Here is a 12,783-nt window from a genome sequence, read left to right as displayed (position 1 = left end):
TTTTCTTGGCAAGAATACTGGAGTGGGTTGCCATTTCCTTCTCCAGTGGACCACATTTTGTCAGAACTCTCCACCATGACCTGTCCGTCTTGGATGACCCTGCATGGCATAGCTTATGGCTTCACTGAGTTACGCAAGCCCCTTCACCACAACAAGGCAGTGATCCATGAAGGTGCCCCACTTTTGCCAAACCCCTTGAATTACAGCTGAAAGTCCTGCCTTCGCTCCCATCTGGGTGTGTTTCCTTTCAACTTCAATGTGGTGGTGTACAGAGGCCAACTGCCAAAACTGTTATCCTTGTTCCAATATTTCTGGCCCTGACTGTATGATCCCCCCGCCCCCAATAGTAGCCTATGCATATTTTGGATGCTATGATAAAAACGGAGTATAAATCCCAGCACTGTCTTCTTACTAGGGATGTACGAAAGTCACTTACCGTTTCATGGATCTCCTTCGCGGTGTGGGGGGAGAGACACTCTGTCCCTCCCGCCGGAATCCTCGATGGGGGAGGAGGTGCTCCGTCCCTCCCCGTGGAGTCCTGCCCAGCCGGCTCCACTCCGTGGGGATTCTGTGGAGCCGCTGGCCGGCTCTGCCAGCAGCCGGACATTCGGCAGCTGGGTAGCAGGGACGCAAATGGCGGCTGCCGTAGCCGCTGCCGTTTGTGTCCCTGTATTCAACCATGATAGGCTACGTAAATATTTACGTAGCCTATCACGTCTGGGTTTTAAAAAAAAGCGCCATTTGCATTCCTTATTTTTCACCGTCTTAGTCTACGTAAATATTTATGTAGACTATTATGGCGAAAATAAAGGGGAATGCAAATAGTGTAGTGGGTGCTATTTGCGTTCCTTTTTGATTTGCCGTTTTAGCCTACATAAATATTTACGTAGGCTAAAACAGTGAATCAAAAAGGAATGCAAATAGCACCCACTATGCTATTTGCGTTCCCCTTTATTTTTGCTGTAATAATCTATGTAAATACTTACGTAGACTAAGACGGCGAAAATAAAGGGGAGCGCAAATGGCGGCTGCCATAGCCGCCACCATTTGTGAACGCTTTTTTTTTTTTTACCCAGATGTGATAGGCTATGTAAGTCTTTACATAGCCTATCACATCTATGTAAAAAAAAAGAAGAAAAGACCAGACTGCAAATGGTGGTAGCCAGCCGGTCGGAAGACGCTTCCGTGGTCATGTGGCCAGCCGGTCGGAAGACCAGCCTCTGCTGCCAGAGCCACCACCGCCACCGCCCAGAATATCTGCCCCAGGTAAGTCTCGTCCTGGGGGGGATGCGCAGGGGGGGCAGGCCGTTCTGCCACGGATTTCGGGGGGCCGAATGCCAGTGCATTCGGCCTCACTGAAACCCATGGCGGAATTCTCCGCCATCCCTACTTCTTAAGTAGTTCTCTGTTACAATCTTAAGCACATCTACTAGGGAGTAAATCCCATTGAGCTCATAACCAGATATTTCTGCACTGAATAGTTTTGCCAACATTCCTTTTAAAGTTTTTTTTTTTTTTTTTAACATACTAGTCCATGAAAGCTTATACCATAATAGATTTCCTGAGGGTAGCCATGTTAGAGCACAATCCTATGCATGTTTAGACAGAAAAAAGTCCTACATTCCCCAGAATTCCCCAGCCAGCCAGGGAATGCTGGGAGCAGTAGGACTTTTTTTTGTCTAAAAGTGCATAGGATGGTGCCCTTATGTCTATTGCAGCAAAATCAAAAAAGAGTCTGGTGGCACCTTAAAGACTAACTTTTTGTGGCATAAACGTCCGTGGACTATAGCCCACTTCATCAGATGCAAGGAGTATTATGGAGAGTTTTAGGTTTATATATAGTACATGTGGTGGGGGGGGCAGGGGGGACATATGCTCTGTATATAACCCTGAAAGTCTCCACAATACTCCATACATCTGATGAAGTGGACTACAGTCCATTAAAGGTTGTGCCAGAATAAATTGATTCGTCTTTAAAGTACCACAAGACTATTTTGTTGTTCTTGCTGCAAGAGACTAACAAGGCTGCCCCTCTGGAAATTGTAATATACGATCATTGAATTTTAAAATTTGTATTTGTTTAAAAAATACATTCCTCATTTCCCCATTCTATAATATTTTTTTACATTTTGTCACTGCTTGGCTTGTAAGGGAATTATTGTTCTTTTAAGAAGTTTGTGGCATTGCAGGGGGGACACTTTAGGTTGCTCCTACTTATAGCCCAAATCTTTGCATGTGTACATGGAAATAATGTTTACACTCTTTGTGTCAATGGGGCATAATCTCAGTTACTCTTATGGGTTTGGGATGAGTCTGAATGTTCTCTCAAGGATCCCACCATCTCTGTGGGCCAGTTTGCAGGATCAATGCAGCCCACCATGGCTTACTTAAGCCACAATGGATTGTGGCACATGTCAGCTTCCCATCTGAATATTCCAAGCTGCAGGAGGCAGTTGCCGTGGCTTATTGTATTGTGTGAATCCAGCAAGCATGGCTTAAGCGAAGGTTAAGCATGGTTATATCTTAGTATGCCCTTTTTACTATATATATATATATAAAGGTAAAGGTGTCCCCAACCAGTCGTGTCCGACTCTAGGGTGCGGTGCTCATCCCCGTTTCTAAGCCGAAGAGCCAGCGCTGTCCGAAGACGCTTCCGTGGTCATGTGGCCGGCATGACTGAACACCGGTTTCCCGCCGAGGCGGTACCTATTTATCTACTTGCAATTTCTTGCTTTCGAACTGCTAGGTTGGCAGAAGCTGGGACTGAAGACGGGATCTCACTCCGTCACGCGGCACTCCGGTCTCGAACTGCTGACCTGCTTACCTTCCAGTCTGCAGTTCGTCTTAACCACTAAGCCACCACGGTCCCGTGTGTATGTGTGTGTATGTGTGTGTGTGTGTGTGTATATATATATATATATATATATATAAAGCTGCCTTGAGGCATTTGGTTCAAAGGGGGATGGGAAGATTTCAAATAAATAAACATGTAGGTGAATGCATACACACACAGGCATGCTGTCTCTGCTCCACATTGGATGCCACATTTTTGAAGAAGAAAACACACAAAATAAATCTTCCCGCCACACCAGCTACCACTGAAGGGCACAATCCTAGCACTTTCTTCTGTCTAAACACCCACAGGATTGCACCCTTAATTTCACATGTCAGAATCATCCTCCTGGGTGAAGGATTCTCAAAGAGCCCCAAAGATTCCCCGCCTTGCTTTTCGATGGCATGAAGTCCCGCTTCTCTGTAAGAACAGAGCGCAGCGAGGCAGAACCAGGCCCGTGGCCAGCCGACAAGTTCTGCGGGGGCTGACAAAAAGGTGGGGGGAGAGCTTAGCAGGTTTCCAGGTCTTTTAAAACCGAAACTATAGACGGCTTTTTAATTATTTGTTTGTAAAAAAAAAAATCAGGGGTGGCAAGGAAAATGCAGGGGGTCTAGCCCCCACCCTCGCCCACCCCTGGCTACAGGCCCGCAGAGAACCTCCCAGGATTTCAAAGGAATTCGCGAATACAGGCCACCCTCACAGAACGGGTTGACTACATTTCCCCAAAGGCTGTGCGCGCGAAGAACCTCTCCTGGCGGGCTTCTGGGAGCTGTAGTTTTCTGGTTCTTCGAGAGACGGGAAGGAGAGGGCGGAAAATGGCGTTCGTGCTGCCCAAGAGGGCGGGCGTGTCGCTCAAGCAGGTGAAGAGTATCCTCGTCCAGTTCTGTCCTTTCGAGTCCAACGTGGAGAGCACCAGGTGAGGGGACGCTCCGCCGCGCTGCCACGCCCCTGGTCTTGAGGCAGGCCGGAGACCACAGCCTCGCTGGCAACACGGCGCTCGGCACGTTTACTCGGAAGGAAGGCCCCTTGAGCGCCACGGGGGCCGCTCCGGAGCAAGAGTGCGCGGGATGACGGCCTTAACTTGCAAACCTTCGTTTTGGCTCTGTAGGGTAGGCGCAGGGCCGCCAGCCCGGGTCTTAAAAACCAGCCTCATCCCGCCCCCACGCTGGGTTCCCGATCGGGCCCATGCGCCTATTTTAGAGCGGGGAGGGGAGGGGAGGGGAAGACGGAGCTGCTAGATGCACATTTAAAGTAATGTCTGTTTTGTCCCGTAAACGCACTTACTAGAGAGTAAGTTGCGCGGGGGGTGATGGAACTGACTTCTGAGTAAGGAAAGGGAAGGCCCCTCCTGTGCAAGCACCGAGTCATTGCTGACCCCTAGAGGGACGCCGCTTGCGCTGGCGTTTTCATGGCGGACTGTGGCGGGGTGGTTTGCCGTTGCCTCCCCCCGTCGTGACCACCTTTCCCCCAGCAAGCTGGGTACTCATTGCACCGACCTCGGAAGGGTGGAGGGCTGAGTCGACCTGAGCCGGCTACCCGAGCCCCGGCCTCCGCTGGGATCGAACTCAGGGCGTGGGGAGGGTTTCGGTTGCAATACTGCCGCCTACCACTCTGACATGTTAGTATTTTAGCAGTCTTCTCCATGCTTACATGGGAGCAAACACAGTGGTGTTACACTGTTAATGCCAAAGAAAGAAGGCGGCTCCGAGTGAATGCACTGATCTGCAAGGAAGAAAGGTGCAATCTAGGTGCATTCTGTCTTGATGTTCCAGATTCCGATGGTAAAGTTTGGTTAATAATCTCAAGTGTGTTGGGTGGTGCAGATAGGCCGTGATTACTTAGTCATGTTGGGAAATGCACTTTGTACGTGCTCAGAGGCATTTTTGGTGGGTTGAGAACTGGCCCCTGGGCATAGTCTTGATCAGTAGATTTGTCACTACTTCTGGCAGTCTGCCTTTAACAGCTGCATGGCAAACAGTAATTCAGCAAGTGTGTGGTGCGGCCTTTCCTGGCTTGGGACATGGTGATGGGAAACCACCCCCTGCTGAATTTCTAGCTGTTGTAGGTCCGCTAACTATACAGGAACCCTGCCATAAAAAGTGAAAACGTTATTAATAAGTTATTGTTAAACCTCATTTTAAATATTATGTTGGGTGTGTAAGGAAATCTGTGGCATCCCACAGTGCTGGCACCTCATTCAGGCTTCCATTTGTGCAGCGTTGGCATGCTAGCGGAGCACCAGTCCAGGCTATGCATCCTGGTGTGCTGAGTGGGTAAGTGAGCTTGACCCAGCTTAAACAAGATGCAGGTCTCACAGAAACCTGCAATGATATGGGTGTTGCTTTTTTCTTACACAGCTTGCATCATAATTTAAATTGAATCTAACAATAATAATTGTACTTTGCCTTAATCCAAAATAAGTGCCATGGGTAGGCATTTGCCTTGAGCATGACTTAAAAAGCTAGAAAAAAAATCAGTTTATTTTCTAACCTTCCCAGTTGCAAGTACTGCTCAGTTTTCTTGGGATGCTTTTCATTTATTTAATTTGTATAGCTTTTCATCTTCCCTTTGTGGTGCATCACAGTTTTAAAGCAGACAGAGTCAAAGATAGTCCACTGCAAATATGAAAACAGCCAAATAAACCCTCTACAAACTCCCAGAAGTTTAAAATGTCAGTTACTCCCATAAAGTGCTGCATAGTATTTATTCTCAATGCAAATGGTTAGCATTTGTTTTACTGACCTGAATCCATTTATATAGGTGGTGGTAATCTAAAGATGTATATATAGACCTGGTTCGCATGTAATGGTGACAAAGCATGGTTAATTAACCCATGATTTGCCCCAGCATGGGCCAGGCACGTCTGCGGCCATTTTGAATATTTAACCCCTGATTGGGCCGATTGGGGGTTGCTGTCTGACATCTGAACCTGGAGACTATAGGTTAATTGTGGCTTAAACAACCCACAGTTAACCTACAATTAGTAGTTAGGGTTTGCATGCAGAAAATGTACCAGTGTACTTCTATGCTGCAGAGTGGTCGTGCAATTAGTGTGGCAATCTCCTCACCTACAAGGGATTATTTATTGTAGCATAGTATATAAGGCTGTCTTATCTGTCTTGTGTTTCAGAGCTTTGCTGCATCTATTCCTAAACTTGTCTGAGATCCATTGCTGTGTTGCTGAGTCTTCCCTTGTGTGTTTAGAATAAGAATTTGTTCATTTGTATTCTATACTTCTAGCTTTTTTGAGCCAGTTTGTTGATGAAATATGCAAATCCATGTTCTGTATGTTCCTCTAATCTATATTTTCAAAATCTCTTTTCAGACATTTCCTTCAGTGTCTGTATGTAAAGAAAGCATATACATCCAACATCAACTGTAATGTGAAAACAGATATAAAACATGATGGATCTGAACCAGTAATAGACATCACATTTGGTAAGAACGTAATCCTGTTTTGTAACCTAAAGCAGGGGAAGACCAACTGGTAGCTTCAGAATAATTCTTTGGCCCTCAAGTGGCTATACTCAAAGCGTTTTCAAGTTGTAAGAAAGATAGATTCCACGCATTACTGTGACATCTCTTGTTTGGCTTTTGTATGTAATATGCAAACTTTATTATAGAACTGACCACTTTCAGCCTCCATACCACTGTCTACTCTAGAGGACAGAGTGGCTCCCAAAACTCCTGTGTCCTAAATAAGTCAGAAATCTTTGCAGCTTTCCACACAGGAATTCAGAAAAATGCGTCCCAACTAATTTACTTGTAGGATCCTAATGATGGGGAAGTACAGTATGTAACTGAGTACACTTTGAAGTGTTTATGCCTCTTGCCTCAAAGGCTCCCCCTCCCTTTTTTAATGGAGTGTGTTGCTATTCTAGGAAGCATCTTTGATGTGTAAATATTTCGGTTGGGTAAACTTTATATTGAAGTGTCATGGGAACTGTGTTACTTCCCTTCACTTGTGTTCAGTCTCCTTTTCTTTCATTAAGCAGCGCTAGATTGCAAGAATTAACTCCCACAGGTTGTCTCTTCCAAGGTTGTAACAAAGTTTGGTGCTTCTATTTGCCTCGTCTGCCTTATCATGTAAGCAGAGAAGATGAAAAAAATGAAGAAAGAGTGCGGGATACCTCCTGTGATAGTGTGCCATGATGCCACTAGATGGCTCATTGTAGCTTTTAAAAAGCCAGTGTTAGCGTACACATGAAGCTATTTCAATTGGAGATTTAGTGTGCAACTACACATTAAAAACATGCAATTGGCTGACAGGCACACGTGATGATATCAGGATACAGTGCAAGCTGAACTGGACTTCAGGGGAGGGAGGCTTTGACACAGAGCTGCCGCCTGCAAATTGTACTTTATAATATGTAGTTCTGCCCTTCTACACAATCCTGCACATTTCCAAATCCATGTAGTGTAATACTTTTATTACGCCAGCTCAAAGATGACTCAAAATGTACACGGTTTCAAGATCTCCGGATCTCTTTATCAGGCAAGAAGTTACAAAAAGCAGGTTGCTCCATGGGGGAGGCGGGGAAGAATAGGAGGGGAAGGCTGACCTGATGTTGTAGTCAGGGTGCCTGCATAGTCAAACTCTTAAGTTGTTACGGTGGAGGGGGTTTGCTGATATTCAAATTGGGCTTTGCCGGGTGATGTGATGGTTTCTGTTTCAGTGCCCCTAGGATCCCGCTGGGTAGAAGAAAGTAGCAGACAGCTGTTGATTCTCCATTTATGAAAATATAAAATCCAGCTGTTAACTCAAAAGTGTCTCCATCCTGGGTGAACCACACTGGTTCCTTGGTTGGTGAAAAACAAGTTAAGATCAACTAAGCAGTCTTTATATTAACAAAGCTGGAGGCTCATGTTTACTCAAAAGTAAATCCCACTGAGTTCACTGGGGCTAACTCCGAGGAAACTGGGTATAGGATTGCAGCCTTAGGGAGAAAAAGGTCCTGCAACTCCAAGGATTCCCTAGCCATTGTAGGATTTGGGCAGGGGGTGTGTAAACATGCATAAGATTGCACCTTTAGTCACTGTGCTTGTTGTCCATAGAAGTGATCCCACCCTTTCCAAGATTCTGTCTGCATGAGCTCTGCAATTGCTGTATTTGGTCATCAGCAACTTCCATGATCATGGAGAACTCATGTGAGCACAAAACAATGAATGAAACAGCTCTACAGCCCATTATTTTCCCCTACCCCCATCCCTATTCTTGAGCTCTACCTCTTGAAGTTTATAGCCTGTAAAACACACATACTTGTTTTCACAATCAACTAAAACATTCATATTGTCCATGATCAGCTCACAAATTCATATTGTTTTTACATCAAACACTTTTAAAAGCAAAGTTAGATACAGGCACAGACCAGAATCCAAAGAATTGCAAGGACATTTCCATGTAGACATCTGGGGCTCTGCCCCTATACTAGATCTTCATTCCAGATAGGTCATTCACAAACAGTTCTAATGCAGTGCAAGTGAGTGCCTATTTTTGCTTCTGGCAGCAATGGTGAAATGCTTTAGGTCAGAGATGGGGACTGTGGGGTCCTCCAGATGTTATTGGACTGAAACGCCCATCATCCCTCACTATTACCTGTGATGGCTAGGGCTGATGAGAGTTGCAGTCCACCAGCATCCGGAGGGCCCCACATTCCCCACACCCCACGCTAACTATTTCTGGTTTTCAAAAGCACAGTGCAGTGAATATATAAATGCATTTATACAGGTGATCACTTCCAATTTCTGGAAAGCAGCACTACCCCTGGATTACAGGTGTCTTAAAATATTGAAAACATTTCTCCCACAACATTCATCTGACCTGGTTATGTAGAACTGGAAACTGTCATTCACTGCCTTTTGTTTTCTTTCTGTACTCTAAATTGTGATATTTCCTTTATAGCTGATGGTGACAGACTGGTGATGAAAGGAGCCAATTTAACGATTAAAGAAATGTTAAAGACATTCAACTCTAGATGTGATGCCAAAGAACGCATGGCAGAAGAGAAGTCTCAGAAAAAGAGTGCCTGAAAGCCAACAAAGGAACAATTAGCATGTTTAATATGAACATGTGAAAATTGGCATAGAACTTCTTCATTCAAGTGATGGCAAGGACTTTACTGAGTGATAACTGAAAGAAATGTGGGGTAGATACAGACAGAAGCTTGACTGGTTCTGACAAATAACTGAATTCTTTCTTGGAACTTTTGGTTAGAGTTGAAATTCTAATGTAGCTCTGGGACAGACAGCTAGTATTGGTTCCTAAAGTCATTCAGTCACCTGGCCAAATGCTGTGTTTGTGCCAACAAATGCTAATTATTAAGGGTTTTAAAAATCTAGGCTATAAATGAAAGCCTTTGTCTGGCAGAGAATTACAGGTTTTTGAGTCCAAACCTTATGCCTTGCTTCTGCAGTAGGCAAAGGGTGGACAACTCGTGGCCAGATGTTGTTGGATTGCAACTCCCATCTGTCCTAGCCAACATAGCCAGTGGTGCAGTAGGTGATCTGAAGTTGCTCAGATTGCAGTTTTCAAAACCACTGGCCATGTTATAGCTTAATTTAGACTTCTTGAAACAAATTAGTTTTAAGGTTTGCAACTCTAGCTGTCAAATGATGCCAGTTTGGTGCTACAGTGCATGTGGATTGCAGTAACACTTGCCCATTTAAGAAAATTAGTTTGATTCAGGGCTCTGTCTTGAAATTAAAGCCCCACCATATCAAAAAACGCAGACTGCTTCCATCAAGTGCAACCTCTTTCAAGACAAAAAGGGAGCATTTGCACAATTTACAGAGTGAGTAATTTTAGGCCAAATGACACCATCAGTTTTGCTAGAGTAACCACCTTCAGAGCTTAAATTTGTGGCTTTCTCAGGCTGGTTCTTTTGAAAATGGTGGTGTTATTTTGCAGTTTCAGAAATGCCTCAGACTGAAAAGAATTGCATCCTGTGAAGATCCTTTGTTCTTGACCCATGAAAGGAGAAGCAGAGTGTTTTGTCTGCTGCTCTTTTTAAAACTGAGGATCACAAACATGATAACACATACTAATCAGATTAATCAGCTTTCATAGCATTATTAAGCTCTGCAATGCAGGGAAACATTTAGGAGAAGAAAATTATATGGAATTCAAGGATTGCAAGTGAGGTTCAAAAGAATCCCAAACTCATTTCTCCCCTCACAGTGTGTGTGTGTGTGTGTGTGTGTGTGTGTGTGTGGCTGTCTGTGTGAGAACATGCATGAGTGTGTTTCTGTTCCTGCCTCTAGGCAGAATGCAGGCTGGTGGTGCTTTGAGTATGTACAGATGTTCCCTTCTGAAACTGCAACCCTACTTGGGTGAAATGCTTCCCTCCCCCAAATCCTTTGAATTTTATCAGGCTGATCTTCCTCTATCCTCTTTCCCACGTTTTAAAAGCTGTGGCTGCTCATGATGTACTCACCTGGCCCTTGTTCCTCCTCTTTCCTTGATTTGCTTTCCATATGTCAACAAAATAATTAAGACAAAACAGATAACAGTGTTACTCTCCTGAGAGATTTGGTTTACTTGGTCTCTCAGAAGCTTTTTGTAAATCCCTGCTGGGCAGTTGAGTAATTGTGTTAAATCACCACATGCAAAATGATTCAGCAAATTCATTATGCTATGTATTACTAAATTGGGCAACAATTTTGGGAAGTTGGCAAACTGACCCAGAGGAAATCCGGGCAACTGAGTTTTTCATGTCTGCTTTAGTATAGCTGCTTTTTGAATGGGTTATTTCACACATTAGAAAATATGAAATTTGGTTTCTAAGCTGTTACGTGAGCTTGTTACCAATAAAGTCAAGCCATGGGAAGCAAATTAAAACTGCTCTGTGTTGCCTGGTGTGAACATGATGTTCCGTGACAGTGTGTGAAACAAGTATTTGTGTGTTTTGAACTGTAAAGCCACCTGGCATGGGGCACCTTGTTCAATCCTGTTTGCCTATGATGCGTGATGATCTGGGCTCATCTCTTGGAAGTGTTTAGTGCAGCAACACTTCCAAGATTTCACTTCTGTGAATTGTTAAGAGTTTAACTAGTTTTTCCCAAACTGGCGCCTTCCAGATGTGTTGAACTATAACTCCCATCACCCCCAGCCCACATGTGCATGCTAGCTGGGGATGGTAAGAGTTGTGGTCCAACACACCTGGAGGGCACCAGGTTAGGAAGGCGAATTTAAACTATAGGTCAGAGGTGCGCAACCTTTTTGGCCCTGAGGACCACCTGTGATTCAGGTGCAGAGGTTGGGGGCTGCACATGTAAATACATTAGTGACCTGATACAGATTGCTCTTTCATCGCTGGTCACATTGCAAAAAGAGCAATCTGTATCAGGATTTCTGGAGGAAGGGGATGGACAAAAGTTATGGTAGATTCTGAGTGTGGGGGGGTGTCCCCTGGGAGGGCTGCATTTAAGGCCAGGAGGGGACATGTGTTGTGCACCTCTGCTATAAAGTGTTCCCCTTGCTACTCACCGCTCTGTGAATTCATACAAAACACTTTCATAGGAGGCTTTTCATTGAGAGCATGGTTGGATGGATTTTAGTAAAATCCGGGCGACATCTAAATCTTGAAGCGCGATTACTTCCTTTATCTCATCCATCGTCACAAAAACATTGTGAGGTCATTTGTGTTCCCACTTTAAAGACGGGGAACTGAGGTGGACAATGAGATGTCCGCCCAAGGCTGTCCGCAGAGCCTACAGCAGAATTGGGAATTGATTCCAAGTCCAAGTGCAGGAGAACAGTGACATGCCTGAGATTGTCTATGTACTGCCACTGTCTAGTTCAGGGGTGTTGAACCACAGGCCAAACCTGGCTTGCCTGGGGTCCCCAAATGGCCACACACCCATCTCCGACCACCAATAGTTGGATGGTTTCCCAGATTTTGTGCAGTTTTTTTCCCATTCTAAGAGATTGAAATAACTCCCCTAATGCTTAGTTACTGGCAGTAGGAGTTCTAAGCTAAAATACGTTAATAGCATCAGTATTTTTGACTCCATCCCCATTTACCTTTAGTCCTGTCCACCACTGGAATGCAGCCACTGAGAGCTTCTCTGAAATTGAATTTGGCTGTCTGGCTGAAAGGTTTGACACCCCTGATCTGCTTGCATATCATCTGGGTGGGCCCTCTTGGTGGTACGGTATTACCAGTCAGGAGCATACCCTGAGAAAGCCACAGTCAGTCAATGTGGACTACACTGAGCTTAGCTGGACTCAGTATAAGGCAGCGTCCTTTGTTCCTATCATTCAAGGTCACGCCAGAACCATTCTCCTGTACTTAACCTTCTGGGTGCTGCATGCCAGCAGTGGGCAGGGACAAAACCAAAGTAGTTAGGCTGAAACAAACGTGAAGTGAGCTAACGCAACATTCTCTTTCTCCCCATCTCACTTTCTCAGTATATCTCTCCTTAGTTTGGTGCTCTGGACCACAGTTACTTTTACAGTGAATAACTTAACAATAGACTATATACTGATCTGATTGGTGTTCACATATTACATATGTCACTCTTGAAATCAGCAATCATGAGTACAAGGTCTCCAGCAGTGAAAGTGACTTCCCCCTTCCATTGAACAATGGACTGAGGATCTCTTGAATCTGCAGTAAGAGAGAAAGGACTATTAAACAGAAAGAAGTTGAAACTACTTTGGCAAATGAGTGAGTGTATGGAAGTAGCCATCCTCAACTCAACCTAGTGTCCCTTCCCAGATGTGTTGGAGTTGCAGTCCAGCACATCTGGAAGGCATGAGGTTGGGGAAAGCTGGCCTGTGCCATGGCAGAGGGTGCAATATTGTGGTGGAACAGAGTAACAAAAGATGGTGGAAAATCGTGATTTAGGACAGCGCTACCTTTAAACAAAACAGATAGGGGAAACTCGAAGGTATGTAGAAGATATTACAAAAGCAGAAGTGTGGAAACAGAGTAGTGTTTTATCTTTTA

The 12,783-nt window shown here is 44.8% G+C and overlaps 1 protein-coding gene across 1 annotated transcript; it reads left to right on the top strand.

Moving 5' to 3' along the window:
• Positions 1 to 3,622: 3,622 nt before the first annotated feature.
• Positions 3,623 to 10,673, top strand: LOC146346827 (large ribosomal subunit protein mL53-like). The gene is made up of 3 exons (XM_084849237.1): positions 3,623 to 3,749; positions 6,159 to 6,271; positions 8,736 to 10,673. The coding sequence occupies exons 1-3, from the start codon at positions 3,649 to 3,651 to the stop codon at positions 8,861 to 8,863; spliced, it is 342 nt and encodes a 113-aa protein (XP_084705363.1). The 5' UTR covers positions 3,623 to 3,648; the 3' UTR covers positions 8,864 to 10,673.
• The last annotated feature ends 2,110 nt before the right edge of the window (positions 10,674 to 12,783 follow it).

The sequence above is a fragment of the Heloderma suspectum genome, chromosome 4, assembly GCF_057233095.1.
Source record: "Heloderma suspectum isolate Gila_16-S chromosome 4, 16-S_ref, whole genome shotgun sequence".
Classification (NCBI taxonomy): domain Eukaryota; kingdom Metazoa; phylum Chordata; class Lepidosauria; order Squamata; family Helodermatidae; genus Heloderma; species Heloderma suspectum.
Note: the sequence above shows the minus strand (reverse complement) of the source record. Positions and strands in the feature narration are given on the sequence as shown.

What these genes read in the sequence shown, in the direction of transcription:
- LOC146346827 (XM_084849237.1), top strand. Translation starts at nt 3,649, where the DNA reads ATGGCGTTCGTGCTGCCCAAGAGGGCGGGCGTGTCGCTCAAGCAGGTG. An exon ending in TCCAACGTGGAGAGCACCAG is followed by an intron (nt 3,750 to 6,158) that starts GTGAGGGGACGC and finishes ATCTCTTTTCAG; the next exon opens with ACATTTCCTTCAGTGTCTGT. An exon ending in AGTAATAGACATCACATTTG is followed by an intron (nt 6,272 to 8,735) that starts GTAAGAACGTAA and finishes TTTCCTTTATAG; the next exon opens with CTGATGGTGACAGACTGGTG.